Source organism: Ciconia boyciana, chromosome 3, assembly GCF_034638445.1.
Source record: "Ciconia boyciana chromosome 3, ASM3463844v1, whole genome shotgun sequence".
NCBI classification, from domain to species: Eukaryota; Metazoa; Chordata; class Aves; order Ciconiiformes; family Ciconiidae; genus Ciconia; species Ciconia boyciana.
In genome coordinates this window covers 63,510,555-63,537,686 of record NC_132936.1, presented here as the reverse complement: position 1 = coordinate 63,537,686, position 27,132 = coordinate 63,510,555, and the positions used below count along the sequence as shown (strand labels likewise).

Genomic DNA, 27,132 nt, shown 5'->3' with positions numbered 1-27,132 from the left:
TTTTACTGCAGATCCTTTAAGATCTCATCTGCTTGTTTCTGTAATGCTAATTAATCATAATTAACCATAACGTTAATTAATGTTAAATAATGTTAATACCCATAATTATAATGGCATTATATTTCTCAAATTGCCTTATCTAACAGCATAATCATTGCACATTGATTTGTTGACTTGATTTTGCGGCAAAAATACTCTGCAGGGCAGTTCTGTATGTGGTTTTGTATGATAGCTTTTGATTGTCATAGGATTGTCCTTGTTCTCACTGGGGACAATAGAAAATAAATTCCTCTGACTTTAGTGGTGTAGGATTCAGGCACACAGCAGTGCATTGTGGCCCAGTAACAACCAATTTTTAATTCTTTGAAATTTTTGGCGAGGTACTAGAAGTCATTTCCACAACACTGTTCCACCCCAGCTCTGAACACACACTTTTCTAAACCAGAGATTAACAGAACCTTTGACGGCTGATGGTTGAACTTTTAAGTTACCGTTTACTTTGAAAAAGAAAACAAGCCTGCAAACACCATTGCTTCAAAAACAGTTATTCAGCTGAGTACACTGTAATGAGTTATCATGCCACGCCCTAACTTACAGTTGGAGGAGTCTACTTGAATCTTTCTGGCCACAGTTTTAGGGTGTGGAAAATTTCCTTTCCACAAAACTATTGATAACTGTGTTACCCTTTTCAAGCAGTCAGGTGGGTCCGTATCAAAAATTCTCAAAATGAGCAATTTTGCAGGTGCCTATCTATCTTCCTGTGAAATGGTTGCTCATGCTGGTACGAGGGAGAGCCAGGACTGTGCAGGCAGGTGTTGGGAAAGGCTGGCGAACAGCTTGAACAGATTGAACGCACTGGCAGGTGTGTGGGTGCAGGCTCTGCAGATTGTACCTTCTAAGCAAGTGGACTGGATTACTTTGGGTGATGTGGGTAAGATTTCTCCGTACTGTTCTGTTGTTTGTTCTACAGGGCTGTATGGAAATAAAAACACTGTTCACATTTAATCTGACCAACGTCATGAAAAATAGACCTGCAGGATGTAAAATACATTATTTTTGAACAAAGTGAATGTTGCAAAACCAAGATTTTAGTCTCTAGATGTATTAAATCGTAACCCTCTACAATTCATATAATAGAAGTAATGGAAAACACTCTACTTGTTTGTGGAGAAGTACTGTTTCTCTACATTTCTATCTGTGCCCTAGGACATGGTGTCCTGTTACAGCTAAGCAACGTAACTATGTGCTGTTGGTAAAAATGAGTGGCTTCTGATTTCCTCACCCCTGCCCGCATGTCCTCGCTGCTTTGCAGTGATTGCATGGTTTGGGTGTGACCCTTCACACAGGCTTCTCCAGAGCAAGATTAACCCATCGAATAAGCAGTAGTCTTCCACGCAGTCTCTCTTAGCACAAGAAAAGGAGCAGGACCACAATCTGAAGATGGACTATCTCTACAGCTAAGCTGATTTAGCATCAAATCGCATCCTGTTTCACAAAAGTAAGTCAGTCGGATAACCGCCGTCCTCAGGCAGTAGCAGAGATGGGGGAGAATGCAGTAGAGGGGTGAGGGGAGTGGACTGGGAGGATGGAGGCGTGAAAAGTAGAGGGAGCTCTAGGATAAATATCCTCTTGCATTGCCTACAGCCGTGTATAGCCTGGACAGCTGTAGTTTCGTTAAATTTTATTCAGGGGGGTTTGTTTGTTTAACTGGAGTTAGTTCCTCGCTCCTGGGTGAGCGCCCAGCTCTGCAGGCAGTAGGTGGTGGTGCCTGCTGGTACAGGGGCAGACAGGGATGCCTCCACCCCACCGTACCACAGAAACCCCCCTGTCCTGGCAGTGTGACTTGAACTGCGCGGGGCAGCGCCAGGCCCCTAAACTTGTCACTTTTTCTGCTCAGCTCTGCCAGGGTAGTCACCCTTCTGGGCTGACTGTTGTCCTAGCTGTTGCTGAACAAGGGAGCGTTTACTGCTTCCTCCTTCAGACTTACGTCTGATTGTGGTTAACATGACTCAACGCATATTTCATTTGATAAGAAAAACAGGGGAGGAAAAAGGCTTCCAAGCTTCAGTTATCACTGAAATCTCTATTGCAGCCTTTTAAAGGCTCCTATTTAAGGCTCCTGAATGAGCATGCTGTACCTAGCAATGTATGTAGACAAGTACTTAAGAGGTGAACATTACCAGGTGCAAATCAATGTTCCTAATGGTTGAAACCCTCGGTCAGTGCTACTCTTACAGGGAACTCTCTGGTGCTTGCATTCACCCACATTTTTGTCTTTTCTGAGACAGCTCCACAATGACAGTCTGCTGTAGCTGAAGGCAGGCAGCCTGTTCTGCTTCCCACTATTCAGAAAACCTTTTCCAAATGAGAATACTGCAACTACTAGAAAGTCAAAAAATGGAAAATGTCATAGAAAAAAATGCATTTGAACTGAATTAGAGTAAAAGATTAAAAATGAAGGTCTCTCAATACACAGCAAGTTCCTGGGGACAGGAAGGATGAGCAGGGGGGCAGGCATGCCACTGTGCCTGGTGAACTAGCCTGCCCTTCTGCTTCAGGCAAGTGGCAGCCAGGCAATGGGGTACTCGATTAATGGCCTGGCTGGTGGCTTACCTGCCTGATTTCAGAGGAAAGCATTCCCTCCAGATGCAAATTTTTTGGTGGAAGGCTGTTGGAAAATGATGTACAGCTAAACAGAAGCGACTGGGAGAGCCACTGGGATAAATGCAAGGGACAGTTCTGTTGCTGGCATGTTAAGTGTATTACATCTAAGTACAGTGAGATGCTATGTAATGAATTTGGTCTAAAGAAACTCTGGGAAGCAAGCTGCACCTAATGGCAGGTATCACAGGAACTGGGGAATATGAAGACACTAGAATAAAGCAAACAGTTTTTAAATCCCTCAAGTTTGCCACTCAGACTTCACAGAAGACTAGCTCCAGGGGTGACACATCCACCTTTCATGCGGGTATCAGAGTTGAGCCAACATAGATAGCAAACATCTATTGCAATCAATGACAGAAGAAAGTATAAAAACAAAAATTGGACCGTTCTTTCTAGCCATGTGTTTAATAACTTATTTTTCTACTGGCAGAGTTACTCTTGGCATTGCCGGGTTTTTTAGTCTCGTTGAGTTGCGACATCCTTACTGTGTACTGTAATACTTTCCCATGTGTCACCAGTGACACTTGATTCCAAGGTAATGCTTTAACAGACCAGCACTTAATCCCTCCTTTAAAGTTAAACTTTGCCCCCCTTTTCTTTTCTACATATGTGCTTTTTGCACCGTTTGTCCGTGACTCAGAGCATTCTAGGAGCTGGAAGGCACCAGCCATGCTCCCTTCCCAGCCTCTCCTGCACGCTGCGGTGTTTGCACTCACAGTCCTTCAGGCCCTTGCCTCCAACACCTTCATTGCAGCCGTCTACGAGCATGCCATCATCCTGCCAGATGCCACTGACAAGCCCGTTTCTCCCGACGATGCTTTGGCCCTGATGAACAAAAACATGGATGTCTTGGAAGGGGCCATCAAGGAAGCTGCCCAGCAGGTACTGGGTGTATCATGAGTATTGTTATTAGCGTTTTCTGCTCCTGCTGACCCTCCTGGTTATCTGTTGATGGGTGAATTCTTAATGGAACCTGTTGTGTCAGGGCGCCCACATCATTGTGACTCCTGAAGATGGCATTTACGGCTGGCTTTTCACAAGAGAAACCATCTACCCCTACCTGGAGGATATCCCTGATCCGGCAGTGAACTGGATTCCCTGCACCGACCCCACAAGGTGATTTCTTCTGCAGTAATTTACATGGCTTCAAACTAGTGTCTCATGGAGTCATGAGCTGCTCCCAATAAATGCCTAATAACTGTTAATGCTTTTGTCATGAGGCTAAGTTTCAATTAAAGTTGCATGTGAAGGTAAGTTACATGATAAAATCTATAGCATGTCCATGACTAATTGACTAGGGAACCCTGTTAAAAAAAAAAAAAGTTTTTTGAATTAGACACTTCAGAGAGAAATTCAAACAATATACAGAATTTGGGTTGCTAAATGCAGAGGAAACTTGGGGGGTTTTTTGCATTTGGAAAAGGTTTGATGCCAGAATATACTGCTTCTCATTCTGCTTTCAGTATTTGCACACTATTCTGAATAGAATCATTGAAATTCTTAACACTAGTTTTTATTTGCTTTGTTGGTTTGTTTGGTTTTTTACAAATGCTATGTTCATTTGTACAAAATATAGCACGCATAAAAGCACATATACCATTTTTGTGGACAGCCAAGAAATAGTTTCTGAGCAGCTAATAACAGAGGTGATGAGTTCAGTAGTCCAAGTCCAAATCTCTGAGTGATACAAACCCAGAAAGTTTAAATCTTAGTTTTTCACAGTTAAGATAAAGTCCAAATTGCTAGAGTCTCTGTGCTGTACAGCATGATCTGTCATTCAAATGTCATGTTCCAGCAGGGACATGATAACCTATAGCTGAGTGCTGGACTTCAGATCCATACAGCATGAAATAAGTGCTCAGCCATGGAACTACAGCTGTCGTCTGCCTTTTTCACCACTGCTTTCTGCACCTGCTCAATGGTGAGGTGCTAAGACCATAATATTACATCTGTGAGGATGTAATGCCTCAACAGTCCTGAGAGTAAGATTCACAATGGGGAGAAGTGCAGGATGTGCAACTTTTTACTGAGACATAAGTAGCTAAAATATACAGAGTCTTTCAGTGAATGTGGGGTGTGGGGTAGCAGCGTGTCTAAGCATGTCTTTATTCCAGTTCTTCACGCAGTTAGTTTTTGTGAAGGTGATCTGTGTGTCTCTTCACTCTCCTAAATCAGGGTTTTCAGTAGTGCCTTGTGGGAATATAATGCCTGCCATAACGGCCTGGCATGCCCTATTCCTTGGTGCTATATATGTATCTTGCATGATGGTCCTGTATGGCCCAATGCACACCTTGCAAAGCCATATGCACCACCACTTTACAGAGGGGGATGTCTGCTCTCTTTCTGGCCTGGTACTGGTGCTTCAGAGGTGCTGCCAGTTTATGGCACATGGCCTGTCACATCTTGAAAGGAATATCCCACTGCTGTTCGTGCCATGGCAAGAAGACTGTGTGCTCCCGTCCATGGGAGGACATGAATTGCCTTGACCACATCAGATGCACTATTCCACAGCTCAACTCTGCTTGGTGTGTTGAGGGCTCAGAGCTACAGTCCTCCAGTGCTGCTATGCCAGATGCTAAGATACTCTCCTGTGTGACACCAAGTTAGTCTCTTCCTCTGCCCAGCAATTCCTCTCCTGCCCTTTCCCAGCCCTAGGATTATCTGCTTGCTGCAGAGCATGTTCTGGGTGCCGAGGGGTGCTGGCAGGCAGCCCAAGGATGGCATGTCCCTCCAGATGCCGATGGGAGGGCTCCAGGACCTGCCCCAAGGTGCGGGAATCAACCTGAGGGAGTGCTGCAGCCACCCTGTGTATACGCATGCCCTGCCATGACTGCAGGATTGGAGGTGCTGCCAGCATGCCCTCAGCACTCTGGTGATGGACACCACTGACATCACAGATTTTACTAGTCTTTTTTTCTAAAATGCATTAGATTTTCTCCTGCTCCAGTGCAGGAGCGACTCAGCTGCATGGCCAGGAATAACTCCATCTATGTGGTTGCAAACATGGGGGACAAGAAGCCGTGTAACTCCAGCGATCCCGGCTGCCCCAGCGATGGTCGCTATCAGTACAACACCGATGTCGTCTTTGACCCGGAGGGGAAACTGGTGGCTCGTTACCACAAGGTAAAGTGGCCTTGGAAGTCAGGAGCTGTTTTTCCACTACTTCCAAAACATCTCCATGGCACGAGAATTAAATGCCAGTCATCTTCCCATGGCAGATTTTTGTTTCTGTTTATAATTTAAAAGAATCTCTCTCTTACTGTGAAGTCTTGACTCCAAATTTGCATTTGCTGTCATGTTTCTCAAAACAGACTAGAATGAAAAATGATTGTGTGGGTCCAGTTTAGTGGCATATGGTTTTGGTTGAGTTCCTCAGTTTGTTAACTCCCTATTACTGGAAATCCTGCTGCTTAAGCAGCTTTAGTTTGCAGTGCCAGGTTTTCACCAGACTACCCCTTCACATTCCAGGATTTTAAATGTTCATCTGCATCTTGTCTTAGATGAGTAGTCTGATTTAAAGAAGACAGGCCCTTTCCTATAATTTTTTTTTTCTGATGATGTTTCAGCACAGTTTTTGCATAACAGGAATTATCTGGACAAAACCATGGACCTAAGCCGGGTGTAAAAAGAGATGAGGGCATTGAAACATTTGCACCTAATGAAAGTATCCTCTTTCAGTTTTATGTGCCTACCTGCAAGGTTCATCAAAGTTTTTTGAGGGTTGTGTGCCAGATATCATGCCAATGTGGCTCGGCTGAAGTCAGTTGTTTATTTAGTGCACTTTGGGCCCAGTATTACACCTGGTTCTTTAGAGACGATGCCAAGATATTTCTTTGTGAGCAAACTGGGTGAGGGGGACACTGATAATGCAAGTCTGGTTCCCCGTGTGCCAGCCTGGCACAACGCAAGCACTGAGTTACAAATTCAGTAAACTTGAACCTCTTTTCTGGCTCGGTGGCACATGTTTATTGTCCAGGCCACCTGGAGATTAAAGGACTCTTTTAGTAAACGTGAATGCAAAGGAAGAAGGAAAATGTTGGAAAGCTGAGAATGTCGCAGACTTGGATTTTTCTGCTGGCTGAGATCATCTGCCTTTCCCCCATCACCACTGCCTTTGTTTTCTTGTCCACTCTGCAGTCTCCCTGTACTGTCTTGCTCTTCCTTCTGGTTCTGTGTGCTTCCGGTCCTTCTGTGGGTCTCCACACCAAGGCCACCAATCCTATCTCTTGGTGCCAGATCCTCCACGCTCCTCTTCCATTATTATTTCTCTTCTGTGTGTCTTTCAGGTCACCGGAATTATAAACTAGGTGGGGAGAGTGGAGAGATTATTTTTATGGGAGTTGCAGGTGTCTGACACCAACAGACCTGCAGATAGCCGGTTGCTTTCCTAGCTAGATGCCGGGGCAATATGTGTCTCCCCATATCCACCTTTTGGGCACTATGGTGATCATACAATTTTAGCCTGACTTCCTACACATAAAGGCTTCAAACAGAGGTCAAAAAACTTCTCTAGTCATTTTGAACAGTTTCAGGGAATGACTCCAGGATATTGCAGTAAGTGCCTTTAACCTGTTTCTCTTTTTTCCTTCCCCTACAGTATAATCTCTTTATGTCAGAAACTCAGTTTAATTACCCTAAAGAGCCAGAAGCCGTCACCTTTGAGACCCCCTTTGGGAAGTTTGGCATTTTCACGTGCTTCGACATCCTTTTCTGGGAGCCTGCCGTGGTCCTGGTGCGCGAGCTGCAGGTGGACACTGTGCTCTTCCCGACGGCTTGGATGAACGTCCTGCCGTTTCTGACCGCGGTGGAGTTTCACTCTGCCTGGGCTATGGGCATGGGTGTCAACTTCCTAGCTGCCAATACACACTATACCAGCATATCTATGACAGGTATTAATGCTCACTCTGTCTGAAAAATCTTTATAGCCATGAATCTTATGCCCTGTTCTGCAAGGTGATTTTGCAGAAGAATATAATATATTTACTTGGAAGGTGAAGAGTCTAGTCACCAAGTTTTAAACCTGACAACCCCTGTCCCTACTGATGCCATACAAAGCACAGCAAAACTTGTGGTGTTTTCTTTTCTTCTCCCTGGCTTCTTAGGATTTTCCTTTCTTTCTTTTAATGCCTCTAAATAAGTAGTAAGTTACTGTCCCTTCTATCTGAGTAGAAGCTTCTGAAACTTAGGTTCTTTTGCTCTCCACCTGTAAGTCTGTAATTGAATGCCAAACGATAAATATAGTTGTAAACCCAATGCATGGCTCTGTTTATTCTGGCCAAATGAAAGACTTATTTGTAGCTGTATTTAACACAGTTGTGGAAAAGTGTTAAAAACAAATTTTCAGACCTGTTGCAGTAACACTGCTAAGAAGTCTGCATTTTCTTTTAAGAGCGTAGCACTGATTTTCTAGAGCTTAGCTTATGGGATAGTATATTTCAGCTAGACTAGTATCTTCACTGAGCTATGAAACCACAGTTTTGGCTTGGAGCTTCTCATTTGAAGTGCCTAACAGGCTACTGCTGGTTGTCCATTTTATGTGGCTCTTCGGCAGTGATGGGTATGACAGATCTTCTTTGATTTCCCTCTGTTGCTTGGCACTGATCAGTGGTGAATTCCCCATGTGGGGAGGAGTCCTCAGCCAGTGTAAATGGGGCTAGACAGCTGCTATTTCCTTCTGTGTTCACCAGGTCGGGCCTGTGATACTTGCCTGTGTTGTGTTTTGGACGGTGTCAATCAGTAGATGGTCCTTTTACATCAATTAGCCACGAACAAAGGAATTCTCAAGCAACTCTGTTGCGTACAGGAGAAAAGAGAACTGGGGAGGCCATAAATACAACCATAACATAACATCCTCTGCCTTTGCCTACACTGAGCACACCTCACCCAGGGAAAAAAATGCTATTCTTTGCCAAAGCATGAGTTCTGTGTACTGAGTTGCTAATGGTCACCTTTGGTGAGACTGAAATTTCTGTAATATTTATAAAATAGTGGATAAGCTAGCAGTAGGGACAATTAAAGGATAATATGAAATTTTGTATTATTTTTGGACTGACTATTGCACTTTCCTCAGGGAGTGGTATTTATGCACCAGACAGAGCCAGAACATACTACTACCATATGAAAACTGAGGATGGTCGCCTCCTCATTGCTGAACTAGATTCACACCCTCGCCTTTCTCCTGCCTCCCCGCCTGCTGTCAACTGGAGCTCATATGCTTCGAGTGTCGGAAGATTCTCACCGAATGACCATGATTTCAGAGGACTCATCTTCCATGACTGGTTCACTTTCACTGAGCTCACTAAGCCTGAGGGGAATGTCACTGTTGGCCAGAAGGACCTCTGCTGTCACTTGAGCTACAAGATGGCAGGGAAACGAGAAGATGAAGTTTATGTGCTAGGTGCTTTCGATGGGCTTCATGTTGTTGAAGGACAATACTATCTGCAGGTAATGATTCTTTGGACAGGGAGTACTTATTTTAGGAAGCTTCTTTACAGGGAGAAACCTTCAGCTCGGGGGGCAAAGACAATTACTTTCTTTTATGCTGGAGTCCTGGTGTCCTATTTGTTAGCAATGGGAAGCAGTTGCTAAGATGTCTGCTTACCTTTAAATCCAACAAATGCAGCAGAGGGGTCTCTAAACCTCTTTTAAGTTCCCAGAGTGCATTCACTATTTTTTTAGCTGTGCAATATGGGCTAAATTTAGGTCCTCTTTTGTGACTATCTGCAGTAAGTGTTCTGCATCTCCTCTGTAATCTTCATCAAACAGTTGCTGTTAAAAAAACAGTTGATCATATCTATCTTTATGAGACGTTCTGATAATTTAGAGTCACAGAGATGTTAATTTTTTGTCATTACTCAAGTCATAGCAATGAAGTTTACCGAAACGGCATATGACTTTTATTGGAAATGTCCACTCTTCCTCTCTTTTAGTCAAATGTCTGGGAAGACGGTGCGTTACATGCTGGTTGAATTTGCTTAAAGCCATATTAGAAAACCTTCTTTGCCTTCATAAATAAGTTATTGTGCCAGTAGATTATTGTTTTTTTCATTACTTACTTCTGTCTGTCAACATGGCCTTTGTATATCAGCTGGTACAGACTCCAGGATACCGGGGGAGGTCTTAGCCAGCAAACAGCTCACCTAATACATTTAAGAAGGTAGCTTGAATAAATTCAGTTCTTGGTGAGCTCACTTGGAAAATTAATTTCAGTGACTGTGGAAGCTGCCACATGGTCTCTACCAGTACTGAATTTTCTAGAGAAGACAGGAAATTCTACTCTTCCTTTTTCCCCTCAGCATTTTTTTCATTTCCACAGAACGTACTGAGAGAATTAGATTCTTTATTTTTGCTTATTTGCATTTCAAAGGGAACCATATTTGCTGATGAATAATACTTCTGATATTTGCAAATGCACTTCTTCTATCCACCAATATCTGACACAAATAGACAAACTCCTCCATCACCTGTCAGCAAAACCAGCCACCATCCTTTGAACCTTCACAGGAGTGCTAGCCCTATTTCATATTTCTTCATGGTGTCCATAAATGTTTATGAGTTGTAACATGGAGAATTAACTTTAAGGACAAAACATTGCCATTCCTACTTTCCTCTATGTGCTGCAACTGCTAACACAAAACCATAACAGAGGGTGCTGACTTCATCACCTTGACATATATTCACCAGGAGTTGGATGGAGAACATAAAATTCAGATTTCCCATGCACTACCAGACCACCTAATGAATTCTCATTAGCAACATGTACAAATACCAGTAAGAGGACCTGTGTGTATAGTTGCACAAGGTACCCATGAGGAGAACTTTGTTTCATTTGCCTAAAATTTCCATTCACAAACTTGTCTTACTAAGACATGTGAGAAAGGAATCTTCAAATGAGAGAACTGGCAATTGGAAGAATTAGTGGAAGTGACAGGATTCACCTTCAGGGATTAAATAAGGTGCTCTGGCAGCACTTAGGTCAGAAACTAAGGTTATTTCTAACTACTAAGGCAGTGCAGCTCTGGAATACCCCCAGTCAGATCAAGGGTTGAAAAATAAGCTACAACGAAAAAAAAGGAGTTGCTTAAAGGTTATGAAAGAGATCCTGTGATGGTCACCTGCTCTGAGACACACTAGTTTTGATGACACAAGGCTTTCCTACCAGAGTGTTTCCATCTTGCTAAATAGGTTGTTGTTTTCTCCTCCCCGCAGATATGCACACTGCTCAAGTGCAAGAGCACAGACCTGAACACCTGCGGGCAGCCGGTGGAGACTGCGCAGACCAAGTTTGAGATGTTCTCCCTCAGCGGCACCTTTGGCACTAACTACGTCTTTCCAGAAGTCTTGTACAGCGGGGTGCAGCTGGCCCCCGGGGAGTTCGAGGTAATGAGACACCCTGGAGCTGTGTCATGCTAGGTTCTCTGCAGGGTAGTAATGGAATAAACTGTCTCAAAACAGCCAGAGTCACCTTGCTCATAGTGAATAATCAGATCTATTAAATACCTTTTAATGAACTCACTAGTTTCAGTAAGAGATACGGTCTGACGTACCTTCTTCCTGTTTTGTCACATCTTTCTCAGCTCTTAGCATGTTCATATGGGTACTCCTCTAATTATGTCCTTCTCTTACCTTTTTCAATCAGGTATTGAATGATGGGCGTTTGATAAGTAAGACAAGACCAACAAAACCAGTCGTCACTGTGACGCTTTTTGGACGGTGGTATGAAAAGGATCACCTGAAACCAGACCCACAACCACCAGCCTTCCCATGATGTTACCATAACTGAAGCTGTACGCTATTAATCTCCTGTCCAAATGAGTTACAGCATTCTCTGCTACAACAATCCCAATTATGTGTCTTACTTCCAGTTGCACAAACTTCTTATCAATATGCTTTTTTAGTAATAATGCAGCAATATTATTTTATTGCTACAATTTATTGAGATGTATCTATTTCTATATCATGAGCTTACTAATCTTTTATTAGTGCAAAATAGCAGTTGTGTTTCTCTCTCTGTTTTCTGGATTTTTATTTTTCTAGCCCTCAGAAAATCTGTATTGTGGGCCAGAGGATACATTCTTATTAAAATAGCATTGCATATTTTATAATTGCAGATTATTATGAGGCCGGTAAATAAAACAGTGAAAGATGTGATTCGTGGCAGCTCTATATAAAAAGCTCAATAATGCTTTGTCTCTGATATACAACTACTTATGCTGACCTATGCAAGTCTGCTCTTCTACTTCACTTACACATTTTTTTCCTATTTGTTTTGCTTTGGTTTTATTGCCTTTATGCCATTGGTGCACATTGTGTGGCACATGGCAGCACAGAACGGTGCATCATGGAGCCTGAGCAAGAACTCCAATCAAAGAGCCAACTCTGAAACAAAACCTGCGACCACTTCTTGGTCAGAACTCAACATGAATCATCATTTCTTTGAAATCTCTGTGGCGCCAAAGCTTGGAATTGAAACCTCAAAATATTCTGCTTGCCAGTTCTGAACAACAGCTTGTCAGCACCTTCTGGCTGCAGTGGATGCTGTGCAATGCTGGAACTGTTTTCACCCAGTAAAGAGGTCACTGAGTGACCTGGTATCATACAGCAGCTCCTCCCTCCCGTCTTCTTTATTTCTTTCTGGCCGTATAACACCAACATATGTGAAATAAGCTTTGTCCTTTGCTCCTTCGTGATAACGCTGGGTGGTGCTTCCCTGCAAATTCATTTACTGTATGGATTAGGGGGGCTAGACTTCTACTTAAGACCGGATGCTGCTGGTGAGAAGGCACTGTTCACATCTTTGCTTCCTCTTCTCCCCCAGCGACCTGTGCTTTGTTGCAGCTGCTGGACCCTAGTGACATTCCTTCAGTGTACCAGTGTATAAAGATGTGCATGTTCTGTGGCTGTGTCTTTAAGAGTGGTCAGAGATCCTTATTAGTCTAATTTCTCCTTCCTTTCCCACACCCTGGCACCATTTCTGGTCTCAGCATGGTGCTCTCAAGGTCCTCAGTCCCATGTACTTCTGTTATGGAGCTGGTGAGAAGTTGGGAGCGCAAATACTATCCAAACTCCAGGACTGATTATAACTGCTGTGCACCTTATGACCTTTTCTGTTTCAAATGTAAATAGATATTCGCATGTGACATAATATAGTGTCATGTCTAAGATAATGACATGTTTATCAAAAGCCCCCGTACTCTGACTCATGGAAGCTCAACATCAGTGCTGCTAGAGCCACGCTCTCTTAAAACCTTGTTCACTGTTGGACTCAGTTACTGTCTGACCACAGACTGATCCCAGTCTGGCAAGGGATTATCCCATGTCATTGTCTTCCCATGGGTACAAACTCAGTGCAGACACTGTACTTGTCCCCCAGGAACCTGTTGGGTGATACCGCAACTCTCTCCTGAGGAAAGGATCTGGATTTAAGGGAGGCTATGGCATGCAAAAAGGTCTCATCTTGCAACGGAGAAGGGATTCAGCGGGAACGCGTGGCTGGTCCAGGAGCTGAGAGGCAGCTCCTTCAGGTCTGTTTGCTGCTGATACCAATCCTCTGGCTAAGGGAATGTGTGTGCCAGTAGCCCCGAATCTGATCCCAGCCCTGAATCTGGTGACTATCTTGAATTCAGGATTTGGTTCAAGGCCATTGTGGTTTGGTTAGGTATATTTGTATGTTGAATATTTTCCTATAGAACACTGGCGTAAGTCATCATAGCACTAAATTTTTTTGCTACAAAGATTGCATAACATTTATCATTGTGAAATGTGTTATTGTATGAAGTGAGTCAAGCATACAGAAAGTAATCCTATGTAAGTCTACCCACACATCCGCATACCGACTCAGTCTTTGTAGAGACAAGGCTGCATGTAACCACTGATAACAACAAACACTTCTTCCAGGGAAGTGCAGCAAAAAAGCATTTCATTACCGGACAGCTAAGTGAGAACCGAAGAAGGTAAGAAACTTGGGCAACCAGATACAAGTGATTTTTGTGCATGGGCAGCTTTAGCTTCAAGATTTCTGCTGGAGTGATCTGTAGATGTAAGAAAGCAGGTTGCAATAGGCAAAATTTAGAAATTGTGGCTCCTATTCATGATACTCTTCCAACAGACACCTTTGGGGACCAGAGATCTTCACAGCTCAGTTACTGAGCGATGTGCTGATGGGTTTGCTCAGGCAAACAGCCTGACTGGCAGCCCCCCTGCGATGTGGAGCAGCCCCCAAAGGCCCCTCAACTCTGAGCCGGTGCTGTGCTGAGTCAGGGTGGCACAGGTAGTGCCCGTGCAGCAGCACCGAGCTCGGGGCCGGCCGCCTGCCTCCTGCAGCCCTGCCTGCACCCCGCGCCCTTGAGTTTGGGCAGGAATGTGTCCGTGCTGCTCTTTGCTGAGATTTCCCAAACACTGGCTTGTTTTCCTGCTGTAACCTGGGTTTGCCTTGAGCTGCATTGCTACAGCAATGCCACGCCTGGATCATTCGCAGATCTGGCAGCCGATGGCATTTCTTCAGCTGCAGCACAGTGGTGACTTCTCTGTGACTTCTCTGGGTGGTGTAAGGCAGAATTGCTCAACATTGATGGCTCACTTATCTTTGATGTTGTGAGAATTTCCGAGCAGGGCGATTGCATTTCCTGGTGTCGGCTTTCTGCCGCTCTGGGGAATTCCCAGGTTTTGTGCAAGGCTTTCCCTTTTAAAGCCCCCTGGCTTTGCTTGCCCCTGTCCTCTTGGGCGACTTCCAGACTCCAGACATGGGGCTTCCTAAAGCTCGTGCCTCTGCTGTGCTTTTGGTGCTGTCTGCTCTGGAGGCCTGTGCCCTGGACAGCTACGTCGCAGCTGTCTACGAGCACAACATGGTCTTGTCGGAGGACACTGAAGTGCCGGTTTCTCCTGAGGAGGCCTTAATACTGATGGACAAAAATAAGACTTCTGGGTGAAACTACATAGTGAAGAGGAAGATATAGTCAGGAAGAATATTTTCCTTGCTTTCTTGCCCAGTGGTCAATGATTAGCCAGCTTATGTGCCTTTACCCTCACAGACATACTGCAGGTTCTAACAAAGGTTTTTTATGAAGCACCTGAAACTATAGTAGTAATATTCTGTTTCCAAAATACTATGCAAAAATTGCTTTCCATGAGAAGAAAACTGCTTTGTATGAGTAATTTCAAATTGCTTATTGTGCAAAAAATGCCTTTCGTAACAAAAATAGGAAAAAAAAATCTGTGTTGTTTAATTCTTTCTCACAAAACAAGCGAGTATGTTAGCTCTAGGCAGGGAGATCAGCACAGTTAGTTTATATTGCAGTATGGACCCAGGAGGGAGGACACTCTCAGGGCACCTGCTACAACTATAATAAGCCGTTGGCCAAAGGCAAGAGGCATGGTAGGACCATGTGTCTCATAAGTGTAGATGAATCAGCTACACTCTGAAGCATGAGGGCTGTACTTCACGCAGGTGGTCTGCCTTCAGCCATGGCTGAATTTTCAACCGCTGGCAGCCACGTGCAGTAAGGTTATATAGAGTAGCGTGCCCTAACCGTGAGAGTGTGGACTCACCCTGAGATGGGTTTGGAAGCCTGGAGAGGGATGTACGAATGGACTGTGTGAGTGCACCTTCCATGGAGACCCTTGTAGATCAGCATGGCTTCTGACATGCTCTCCTAGCCTTTTGTTCATACTTTATTTACAGCATTTCAAACTGAAAACAAGATCCAATTTCTAGAAATGTTTCTCTGACTTCCTTCTATAAATAAATGTCCAGATTGTTGGCAGAACTACATTGTACCTTCTCAGATTACTCAATAGAAGATTATTTCCAAAGCAAACTTATTAGTCTTTGCTCCTCCTCTTTCTATCCGGTTTATATTCCTCATGCCTGATCCAGCAGCTGCAAGGCACCAGCTATGCTCCCTTCCCAGCCTCTCCTGCACGCTGCGGTGTTTGCACTCGCAGTCCTTCAGGCCCTTGCCTCCAACACCTTCATTGCAGCCGTCTACGAGCATGCCGTCATCCTGCCAGATGCCACTGACAAGCCCGTTTCTCCCGACGATGCTTTGGCCCTGATGAACAAAAACATGGATGTCTTGGAAGGGGCCATCAAGGAAGCTGCCCAGCAGGTACTGGGTGTATCATGAGTATTGTTATTAGCGTTTTCTGCTCCTGCTGACCCTCCTGGTTATCTGTTGATGGGTGAATTCTTAATGGAACCTGTTGTGTCAGGGCGCCCACATCATTGTGACTCCTGAAGATGGCATTTACGGCTGGCTTTTCACAAGAGAAACCATCTACCCCTACCTGGAGGATATCCCTGATCCGGCAGTGAACTGGATTCCCTGCACCGACCCCACAAGGTGATTTCTTCTGCAGTAATTTACATGGTTTCAAACTAGTGTCTCATGGAGTCATGAGCTGGTCCCAGCAAATGCCTAAAACCTGTTTTTTAAAATAATTTTAATCTATTAAAAATCCCAATTACTGTAGAAACGAGATGCATCAAAAAGAACTCTTAATTAAATTGTAATGGGGATATGCAAGGTAAAAAGCATTGAGACAGTCTCATTTTTAAAAATTGCAAAAGGAGGAAAATGAGGAAATTTTAGGCAAAATTGTTTTTAAAACATGTAAAACTTTCTCACTTCAGATAAGTTGTGAAAAACTTCTGTAAGTATAAGCTAGTTTATTATCATGTTGGAAGCATAGATTAGACAAGGTGATTCAATCCTCAGCTCATGTGGCTGGGTGATTTCTAAATCAAATTGCAGGAAATATTTCTCTAGATCTGAAAGAAGTGCCTTTTAGAAATCCAACAGCTTGCACAGTCTGCTGTGTTACACAGGGCTGCTCTGAATGTGTGTCAGCAGGGGACACCAAGAGGACCAGGTTTGTGTCTAAGCTAAGCTTTTGTATTCTTCTGTTCTGAGGCTTTATGAAGTAAGATTTCAGAAGTCCTCAGCTCTGTAAATGCTGTGGCACTTTTTAGTAAAAGCTTATGGGCAGCTGCCTTAAACAGAGTGAAGAGTCTTAAAAAAGGTTAAAATGGTCTTTTAAATCAAGATTTAGGTCTGCCTGAAAATTTATTTTTAAGTTACTTTAAGTTTATATTTGTCTATTGATTTAGTCTCTCCTATTTTCTGAAGCTGTCCATATCTTTGTATGTGCATTAGGTGGGAATTATATCCACACAGAAAATAACTTTGTTAAAGGTACAGGAAAGAAGAACACAGGGAGACCATTTTTTAAAGCTAAAAGAGACTGGCAATTTAAAATGATGCTATGAACAGAGAAGAAAATGAACAGAAACTATGATTTGATCTATCCCTTTTTCTTCACCTGGTGATAGGCAGTTAGTGGAACAGTAATTTTGAATGCATTTCTTCCACATCTGAACTTAAACTTGTAAAATTTTTTGTGTTTTTTTTTTCTTTCACCAAAAATGCATTAGATTTGCTCCAGCACCAGTGCAGGAACGACTCAGCTGCATGGCCAGGAATAACTCCATCTACGTGGTTGCAAACATGGGGGACAAGAAGCCGTGTAACTCCAGCGATCCCAGCTGCCCCAGCGATGGTCGCTATCAGTACAACACCGATGTCGTCTTTGACCCGGAGGGGAAACTGGTGGCTCGTTACCACAAGGTAAAGAGGCACTTCAGCATCACCCTGTAATTGATTATCAGTATACTTTTCATCTCTCTGGCACCAATTTCAGATGGTTTATACAACAATTTCACATAATTGTAGAGCGACAACCAATCCAGGATGATCCGATGCAAGGATCTTATGGCCAGAAAGAAAAGCAGGCAAGTGCTTGATTGATCTGGCGTTATTCCCAGGAGCACCCCAGCTTCAGAGCGCGTGCCGGATACCAAACAGCTAAGGGCTACATTTATGATTCTAAATGAGAAAGAAGCAGTGACAGCGTTTTCCTTATTCAGTAAATGTTAGCTGGTCCTTGGCGCAGTTTTAGCCAAGCCAGATAGTGCTTTTGCAGGTGATGTCTTGGCAGGGCTTAGCAGTTAATATTGGCTGGGCATTGCTTCCAGGAGGCAGCTGGGGCGCAGCCACCCTGCTTTGCAGGGGGAGAGGGTCAGCTGGATGGATGCAAACCCACTGTGCTGGCCAGCTCAGGTATCTCAACCTCCAGCTTTGTCTTAATGCCTAGCTCAGACGCAACAGTAGCTGTTCATAATCTTGCCTTATTTTTAATTTCTAATATGCCATTTTCTTCACCTGCAGTACAACCTCTTTAGAAGAGAAACTCAGTTTAATTACCCTAAAGAGCCAGAAGCCGTCACCTTTGAGACCCCCTTTGGGAAGTTTGGCATTTTCACGTGCTTCGACATCCTTTTCTGGGAGCCTGCCGTGGTCCTGGTGCGCGAGTTGCAGGTGGACACTGTGCTCTTCCCGACGGCTTGGATGAACGTCCTGCCGTTTCTGACCGCGGTGGAGTTTCACTCTGCCTGGGCTATGGGCATGGGTGTGAATTTGCTTTCAGCAAATACTCACAAAATCAGCTTGGCAATGACAGGTGAGTTGCATTTGGGAAAAGGGAAATTGTCTTCAGAGTACTGCATTCAGAAGCGGGCAAAAATGTTTTACAAATAGTGAAGTTTGGAAAACAGTGTTTCAATCAGAATAAAAATATTCTTGTTGTTGTATTGAATGTAGTAAACAGCTTCAGGCAAGGGAATGTTGAATGTTCTGGGAGAGGTAAAATTAGAAACTGCATGACATGAAATTTTGATAATATAGAAGTGAAATTTTATTTGAAAAGTAGCACAAATTTTCACTTAAATTTTCAGCCTCTCGTTTAGGAGCAGCATTTTTTGTTTAAAAGTTAGTCAACAGTTAAATGGAGAAAAAAATTTTTAAACAGAACTTAATAACCTAAAACCAAAAGGAGGATTTTTGTTGTATATTGAATAAAATATTTTCAGGTTTTTGTGGCTGGTGAAGAATTAGAGGTATTTATGTTTCGGTTTGATCTGAATAGATATTTACTGCCAATTTCTTTTCTGTAAACTGAGAAAACATTGCTGTAGCTGCATCTGTAACTCTCACCTGAAGCCGAAGCCAAAGCCACAAAGGAATGTTTTTGCCTGCCCTAAATAGACTGAGCTGAGTTTAGACCACTGCCCTGGGTTTCCTTCTGTGAAACATAATTACCCCCATCGTTTCCTTCTTTGGCAAATATGCCACTCTTAGAGGTCTGATTTATGTTTAAATTAACCGAAGGTCTTAAAAAAAAAGGGATGGTCATGTGTCAAATTGCCATTTAAAGCTCAGATTCAAGATCCAGCGAAGCACAAAACTTGTGAAGGTCATGTTTAACCTGTGAAGTTTAGGTCATGTTTTTATACTGTGAGGGGTATTTTAGTGGTTCTGCGCTTCAAAATTCTTCCAAAATTCTCCATAATATGTTGACTGAAAATAGCATCACGGAAAAAGCCTGCCGGTGTGGCACGGGGGGTGGCTGGCCCCCCTGCCAGGCTGTGCTCTGGGGTGCCGGCTGACGGAGGGCTGGTGGGTGTCCTTGGCAGGCAGTGGGCTGTTCACGCCGGAGGGACCTGCCGCCTACCACTACGACAGTGAGACTGAGGAGGGATGTCTGCTGCTAGCAGAGCTGAGCGCGCGCCCCCGTCTTTCTCCCACTTACCCCCCCGCTGTCAACTGGAGCTCCTTTGCCACAAGCATCAGGAAATTTCCAGTCGAAAAAGACACTTTTTTGGGAGCTGTCCGGCGGGATATATTCACTTTCAGTGAACTCAGGCGCAAAGCTGGAAATTATACGGTTTGCCAAGGAGACCTCTGCTGTCATTTGATCTATCGGATGGCAAACAAGAGCGAAGATGAAGTTTATGTCCTGGGTGCATTTGACGGGCTTCACGGTTCTCTCATAAAATACCATTGGCAGGTAATTGGGTTTGTAGGGGTGAGTGTGGGTTGTATATGCCTACATCCCAACCATCCGAAAACACTTGTCTTTTCCTGTATTGTGAGAACTTTTCTTACAAACAAATCCAGCTCTTGACTGTTGAAAGCTTAGCGGTATTTTGCCTTTCTGTACCCTCCTCCCTGCAGATATGCACGCTGCTCAAGTGCAAGAGCACAGACCTGAACACCTGCGGGCAGCCGGTGGAGACTGCGCAGACCAAGTTTGAGATGTTCTCCCTCAGCGGCACCTTTGGCACTAACTACGTCTTTCCAGAAGTCTTGTACAGCGGGGTGCAGCTGGCCCCCGGGGAGTTCGAGGTAATGGGACACCCTGGAGCTGTGTCATGCTAGGTTTTCCAGGCCATGGTGCTGGAAACTGATATGGCAGCAAAGTCCCATCCAAGAACCAGTTTCTTTGGTTCTGCGGACTGTAACTCAAGAAGACATTTAAATGGATGGATTGAATTCATCGTTACTGATAAGAACGTATAAATGCTAAGGCTGAGGATCTCTTCAGTGTTTTCTTTAGCAAATATGGCTTCCCACTTCAGGTCCCAAATCTATAAATGGCAGCTTTCAAGGAGCTATTTTCTACAGGTTTCTGCTGATGGGCATTTTAGGAGACAAAGAAATCAAATACTGTGAGAAATTGTCCAAGCAAGAAAAAATACTAATGAGTATCGTGCATAAGAGCAGAGATCCTATGCAGTTAAAAACGTTAAAAGGGATTTTTGAGGGTTTTGTAGGGTTTATTTTTTTAATATGAAACTTCATCATATATTTTTCCAAAAGATGTTTTCATTTATAAACCTTAGATTACATTTCTATAACAGGCTAGATGAAATCTTAATTAATTTGGAAGAGGCATTTAATAGCTTACAAGAGACAATGAAGACAGTGAAAAAGACTTGAAGAGTTTTAGGGGAAAGAAGGGTGATTTTTTTACAAGGTAGAGAATGGAAAAGCATTGCTTATCCTGCATATTTGTTTTGAATGGGAGTTCTGTAAAAATATACACATCAAAGGATTTATTGGTATGCTAAAATATGATCATGGTCTAATTTAAAAAAGTATTTTACATTTTCTTAACAAATACATGCTTACTGTTTGTCACAGAGGCTCTTAAAAAGTTGCAGGTGTTCACAGTCTATGAACAACAATGATTTCAAACTGATCTGTAAAAAGTAACTATGAAAAAGCAACATATGGCAAGTAACCTAAAATTCTCTACTTACATCTGGAAATTGTTTCATTGTTTTGGGGTCTACAAATCAAAATAGATTTGAAATTACTGTCCTAGATACGTATATAACCTTCATCGCCATGTATGAGTAACTAATGAGAACCTAACTAATCAGTTATTCTCACTCTCACCTTCTTATGAGGTGGAGAAAATGATCGCTTTTTTCCAAAGATGGAGCTGGAGGAAGTTTTAGAGACCTTCAGGTCCAAGGAAGTGTCCAAAGGCTATGGCAGAGCCAGAGCAAATTCTGGTTTCTTTCACTCTCACAATTGTCTTTTAAAAGTGCTGCATCAAAATATTCAACCTCTAAGGCCCATCCTTTCTGTACCATGCAATATTGCAACTCTGTTAGTGGACTATTAGTATAATTCTTTCTCTTTTCAACTAGGTGCTACATGATGGACATTTGAAAAGTAAGCATGGCACATCGAAACCGCTCCTAACAGCGACGCTTTTTGGAAGGCTTTATGAAAAGGACCTGCCGCATCCTCTGCGAACCTCCCCATAACATAACTCCTTAGCTGTTACACAGTCACCATGGACAGGAGGGGAATTCCCTCCAGTGATCCACCGCCTCATGAGCCGTGGCAGTTACCCTGTATCATTCCTCTTCTGCAGTCTTGCTCAGCAGCCCCAGCAGTTGAGTTTATTTAGAAGAAAGCAATGTGATCACTCTGTTGTGTACCTATATCAGTGGTATATTTTTTTAATAGTGCTTTAGCTGGTGCAACTGTTTTTTAGTATGAATGCTCTGTCATGTGTAATCTTTAATTAGAAATGATTGTTTTCCCAAAGATATCATGTAGATTGCCAGGATAACACTAGGAAAGAGACTGATACTGAAATGTATGAAATGTGAAGTTTGCCAATTTGTTGCAGAACACATCTTTGCCAAGCAAGCCTTTTTGTTCCTTTTGCCCCTTCCTGTTTTTTAGACTGTATAAGCACTAAGTGTCCATGTTTGTCAGCCTTACACACCAATCAATAGGGCCTCCCTAATGCTCAGTGGGCCTTGGCCCCATTCTGACCAAGGGACTGTACAATTAAGAGAAAACCAGATTTGAAACGATCTTAGGTGTAGCCTTAGAGAGAGAAAGTAGTCCTCCACAACCCACACAGGTGCTGAGTCTGGCTGAGCTCTGCAAAGCATCTTCAGTTCTGTAGTCCCTCTGAGCTTGCACCGCTTTGTGCACGGCAGACTCGTGCTGGGTCCAATGCATTTCAGATCAGACTTACCACGTAAACATAGTATGCCAACACATTCTCCTGGGTATTTGGAAAATGTCTTCAAAACTGTGAGAACATAGGAAATAGGCAATGTTTTAGTACCTGAAACACATTTTATCATGTCGTGTGAGAAATGGGCACTATTTGGGACTTCTAGCAATGACATGTAAAACTTGGCAGTCCTGGGCCTGATTTCTGTCTATCATGTTCTGCACCAAACAGGCTTCATTCGCACCACATATGCCTTGGAGTGGTCCCTGTCTCAGTGCTTATCCCGTAGTCTTTTGCATCTACTGCCCTTCACATCACTGGCTTACAGCCTGCACCACACTTAGCACTGAGCTGCCCTAAATGTGGCACATAAGAAACACTTTGTGGCTTCCCACCCCATGCACACCTACATATGTTATCCAGAAGTTGTTGAAATCACATGATTTCTGTTTTCCCATGTGTTGCTGCTTCTCAGCACACAACTTTGGAGGCTCCTTCCAGGACTTGTTTCATCCTGGAAATAAAACAGCTGAGCTCGTACTCAGGGGAGGGACTGTACTGCCTGGGAGCAGTTATTCAAGACAGGCAGGGCCTCGAGGTTGTTCTTGCTGGTGCCTTGTCCACCTCACCCTTTTCTCACCTGACTTGTGGTTGTAACCCAGACTAGTCTTTCATCAAACAGAGGAGGTTTTGGTCAAGAGAGATTATGACCGACCTGTGGCAGTACTAATCCCACATGACTGTTGGGTCCAGAATTTCAAGACACAGACGGCCACGCTGAAGGGTGGGAGCTGACCCCGGTCCCTGAGCCAGTCTGGTACACTCCAGGAGCCCCTTGTCTTGTCCATAATGGGCAACAGTTTGGGAAGGGCAAACGAGACTGAGCATGCTGGCTATGAAGGCCTGCAGTGTCATCCTGTTGACCACGCAGGTCCGTTGGTTTGCGCTGGGGTCAGCACAGTCAGGCACACACGGTGGCAAGCGTCTGCAGCAGGGCAGCCGGGAGCTTCGCCCTGGGAGAGCTCCACACCGTGGTCCTTCCCCATCCATCAGCCGTCCGCCCTGGGAGAGCTCAAGGAAACGCTGAGAAAGGCAAGAGCTACCCTGACGTGTAAACTCCAGTACTGAAAAAGATGCTAAGCTGGTTTTTAACTTGAAAACGTAATTCTCTCTGCTGCCCCTGAACCCTGCTTTTTCCCTCCCTACCCCAGAGGAGGTACCTCTGATACCTTTCTGTTCTAGTCTTGGTCACTCCTGGAGACAGCTCAGGCCTTGGCTCCGGCGGGGTAGGGCTGGAAGAGAGAGGGATCCCCGCTGCGGGGAAGGCCGCTGCCCTCACGGGCGCCTGCAGCAAGGGCCGCAAGCTCGGGTGTGGGGCCAGCGCCGCACCTCCTGCCACGCGCCCCGCTGCTCACCTCCATCCCTCCTGGCTGCCCTTCAGGAGAAATATGCTTTTGTCACCTGGCCTAGGATTGCTCATGTAGAAAAGGGAAAAAAAAAAGAGGAACCGCTACTGGAGTGGCACGTGAACACAATTTAACTCTTGTTTTTGTTGCCGCAGCCAAATCATTTGATTAAAATCTTGTTTCACAGGTTGGCATCAATAGCTTTACATGCTAATCCACAAAAAAGAAGAATCTGGGGACATTTTAGAGAGAAATGCCTCACAGCTACATCTGCGTCACTCTCGAAACATGCAAATTCTTGGCAGGTTGCTGGTACTCTAAATCCCGAGTATTTCATGTACTCCAAATGGATGTGGAATTTATAAAAATCTTCCTGAAACTGATGAGGAATACGGTCGGGAGGCCTGGATTGAACAGAATTGTAGACATTCAGTTTATTATTACCAGGTTTATCTTTCTCCCATCAGTTAAACTTTCCAAAAGTATCTGTAGCAGTGGAGTCAGAGAGTTCATTAATGTTAATGTAATTGGGCCCCTGGGGAGATAACTAAATTTTAAAGGAATATTTTTCTTTTATTCAAGGGTAGATTTTATGCCACGTTCTGCTTCCTTGTTGCTATTCAGGCTGTGATAATTGAACATTGTGGGAAAATAACAGAAGATTGGCGAGGAAGATTGTACACACGCTCAAGTGACTTGCAGATGAGGTGTCAAAAAACACATATATCATGCCAATTGTTGTTTAGTCTTGTGTCCTTGACAAGTAGAACATCTGTGTTTAGATAATATAGGCCTGTGATAGACTTAGAGGCACCCTATCGAACATGCTTGAGATTCCTGCCCTGCTGTGGGAAAGATCAAAGCATGGTGGTAAACTACGCCTGCGCGAATCCCTGATAAACAGGTGAAAACAGTAGGTTCGGCGATCCTCTAGCATGGACCGAGCCCCGTGGTGCCTGTGTCCCCGCTTGTGTGCCTCTGCCCGGGTGCTGCTTCGGGGATCCCCCGGTTGGCGAGGTAACGAAAATAAATTTACTCTTTGCATTTCTCCCATGGTTTTGTGGTTGTTCCTGCATCCTGCCTGTGCTGGCTCACACAAACATAAAAATCTCTCACATATTGCTTGCTGGCATTTCTGGAGTATGGAGTACTTCCCAGATACGTGCAGAGCTGACTGTCTTAGGCTGTCAGAGTTGGAAATGGGTAGAATACAATTGATATTGCTGCTTAAGTAGCTTACAGGATATCAGGAAAGGGCTCTCGAACCTCATCCATTAGGAATGCAGAAGTCCAGGATTCTTTGAAAATGACACTAAAACTAAATGTGAAGAATGGCTGACCTGTAGTTTTCAATATTTGCTGCACAGCTTTCCTCTCCCTGAGAGGGTAACGAGGGTGCCATACAATGGACCACTGAGAAGTTTATTAATCCCTTTCCCATTTCTGATGATAAAGCAAGAATTCAATCAGGCAGAGGTTGAAGTTACATGGACTGTTGCAGCAGTCTCAGAACAGCTCCATCATTTTAGTGCGCAAGAACGATGAACCCTGCTTTTGGGTAAGGGTTCCCTGGAAGGAGTGCAAAAAACCAACCAGATCTTCAGCTGATGTACTTGGTGGTCACAGTGACTAGATTAAGTTCAGTTTTAGGAAATGTGAGGTTTTGTAATAAAGGCCAATTTCAAATTTTGCAAATTACAGAAACATTCAGAATACAGAAGCAGAGAGGTAATGAATGACCAATGCACAAATCACATTCACCTAGAACAGTTTCTCCTGAATTCACGCAAAGTAAACCATCTATGCACTTACTTTCCTACCTGCTAGGTGGGAGTTAGAAAAGAGAATGTTAGCTCATCTTTATGAAATAAAAAAAGAGCCTCTCCTACATTTTCCTTAGGGGACAGAATTTGAGTTTCTGAAAGAACAGGAGTGTTTACTGACTCTGGGACAGATAGGCCAGAGGAGGAGAATCAAATTAATTTATATGTAATTCACGTCAGTGACTCCACCTCAAAAGCTACTCCAGATGGTATCCTAATGAACCCCATCCTTTTCTGAGCTGGAAAAGCCTGCTCTTCACACGTCAATATTTCTTCCTTATACCTTGATGCTGGCCAAAGCAAACAAGACCCACCTGTCCACGGTGTCTCTGATCACACGGAGAGAAAAACAAGTCCTTAATAGATTTTATTGATGAAAGGCTTCAGATGAAGGTAGAAAAATACTGCGTTAAAACAAGTGTGATCCAAACCTTATGGCTGACTTGAAAGTAAGACTGGTAACAACTATAGGGAAACTTTAACTCTGAGTAAAATCTAATGTACTTTATTGTACATATTGAATTAAAGCAAGCAGACCTGGAGCAAAAATAGAGTGACAGAATCTTAATAATCTGGGTTTTTTTTAAAGAGAGCAGGACGCTACAGCCATGTCCTTGTACACATATTTTAGTGATCATGACCTCAAGTTATCCATTAAATAACGTGGAACAGAGAGGTGCAGTCAGAGATTGTGCAACTATTAGATCCAGTAACATAATGCTAAATGTTTATGAACAACTCATGTTATCATAGGCGAATTACTGGCAGTATGGGACACTGTTCCTAGGTACACAGAATCAGTGTAGTTACAGTAAGTGATAGACAGAATGACCATGACCTGAGTTTGAACTGAAGAATTCATTTCTAAATAACCAAGAGCCAAATTATAACCCCACCTCATCCAGTGTTTGCAATGTCGCCGTCCACCATCAGGGCAGGAAAGCTGAAAAAGAGAAATAACTTGCACAGGTCAATAAAGACAGCACCAATTTTTATAAAGCTTACCACAGCTAACAGAGGAATGCTTCCCAGTGACTTGTGATGGATTATGAGATGTCATGGAGCCCAGCAGAGAAATAATTCCAGTATACCTTCTAAAAACTAACCTCTCGACACCGCAGACAAACAGCATCTCCTACTGAAGCCAAGGATAAGCATAACAGCATTACCCAGTGTTGTCTACCTGTGGATCAGACACAGCTAGAAGTGATCAGTCTTGGTGAAACAGAAACATAGCATATTGACAACAGTATGTTAATTTCTTTTTCAGTTTAGAAAAGAATTAAGAATTAGCAGAAGCACTTGTAGCCTCCATGTGTGAAAGTATTAAAATGCTTCTTGTAGCTATTATTACTATAAAGTTGTAAGTGAAATACTCCATTGTCTGTTCAGATATTCTCATGGCAGCAGTAAATTTCCACTACAAATATGCACAATATAAAAAATGCATTGTAACTACATGATTTTAACTTTGCTTATCCACCTCCATTTGCTGCTTCTAATGTTAAAGTTAATTTTGGTGAACTTATAGTCTAGTAGCTGTGCTGGTGTCAGGATGCGAGGCAGCAAGGAGTGTAGGAAGCAGTAATATCTTTTAATGTCGGAAAAAACAGTCAATCTTAGGAAAGCCCTTTGCAGAAAAAAAGGAGAATAAGTACTTGCATACAGTTGGTTGCCCAGCTCACGTACTGCAAAACATAATAACATAAAACATTAAAAAAAAAAAAAATAGAGTAGAGTACCTTAGAGATAGTCCTCAAGACCAAGTGATGACTTTTGTAACAGAAATTTTTGAACATTTACTTCTAAATGAGTGTTAGGAGTATGAGACAGACTTGAATTTATCAGAATCAAAT

The 27,132-nt window shown here is 43.4% G+C and overlaps 2 protein-coding genes across 3 annotated transcripts; both read left to right on the top strand.

Moving 5' to 3' along the window:
- The first annotated feature begins 1,316 nt into the window (after positions 1 to 1,316).
- Positions 1,317 to 11,812, top strand: LOC140649135 (pantetheinase-like). 2 transcript variants are annotated; one of them, XM_072855884.1, is made up of 8 exons: positions 1,317 to 1,498; positions 3,272 to 3,546; positions 3,650 to 3,780; positions 5,595 to 5,787; positions 7,262 to 7,553; positions 8,735 to 9,108; positions 10,873 to 11,043; positions 11,303 to 11,812. In XM_072855884.1, the coding sequence occupies exons 2-8, from the start codon at positions 3,334 to 3,336 to the stop codon at positions 11,429 to 11,431; spliced, it is 1,503 nt and encodes a 500-aa protein (XP_072711985.1). In that variant the 5' UTR covers positions 1,317 to 1,498; positions 3,272 to 3,333; the 3' UTR covers positions 11,432 to 11,812. The 2 variants fall into 2 exon arrangements, with proteins under 2 accessions (XP_072711985.1, XP_072711984.1); XM_072855883.1 differs by having other exon boundaries at positions 1,318 to 1,498; positions 3,305 to 3,546.
- Positions 11,813 to 13,485: 1,673 nt separating this feature from the next.
- LOC140649134 (pantetheine hydrolase VNN2-like) lies at positions 13,486 to 24,419 on the top strand. Its single transcript, XM_072855882.1, has 8 exons — positions 13,486 to 13,616; positions 15,539 to 15,770; positions 15,874 to 16,004; positions 17,096 to 17,288; positions 17,889 to 18,180; positions 19,193 to 19,566; positions 19,734 to 19,904; positions 21,218 to 24,419. Exons 2-8 carry the CDS (start codon positions 15,558 to 15,560, stop codon positions 21,335 to 21,337), a joined length of 1,494 nt encoding a protein of 497 aa, XP_072711983.1. The 5' UTR covers positions 13,486 to 13,616; positions 15,539 to 15,557; the 3' UTR covers positions 21,338 to 24,419.
- The last annotated feature ends 2,713 nt before the right edge of the window (positions 24,420 to 27,132 follow it).

Excerpts from the sequence above, each read along its gene's own strand:
- LOC140649134 (XM_072855882.1), top strand. The coding sequence starts at position 15,558 with ATGCTCCCTTCCCAGCCTCTCCTGCACGCTGCGGTGTTTGCACTCGCA. Across the intron at positions 15,771-15,873 it reads TCAAGGAAGCTGCCCAGCAG|GGCGCCCACATCATTGTGAC; the intron begins GTACTGGGTGTA and ends CTGTTGTGTCAG. Across the intron at positions 16,005-17,095 it reads CCCTGCACCGACCCCACAAG|ATTTGCTCCAGCACCAGTGC; the intron begins GTGATTTCTTCT and ends AAAATGCATTAG.
- LOC140649135 (XM_072855884.1), top strand. The coding sequence starts at position 3,334 with ATGCTCCCTTCCCAGCCTCTCCTGCACGCTGCGGTGTTTGCACTCACA. Across the intron at positions 3,547-3,649 it reads TCAAGGAAGCTGCCCAGCAG|GGCGCCCACATCATTGTGAC; the intron begins GTACTGGGTGTA and ends CTGTTGTGTCAG. Across the intron at positions 5,788-7,261 it reads TGGTGGCTCGTTACCACAAG|TATAATCTCTTTATGTCAGA; the intron begins GTAAAGTGGCCT and ends CTTCCCCTACAG.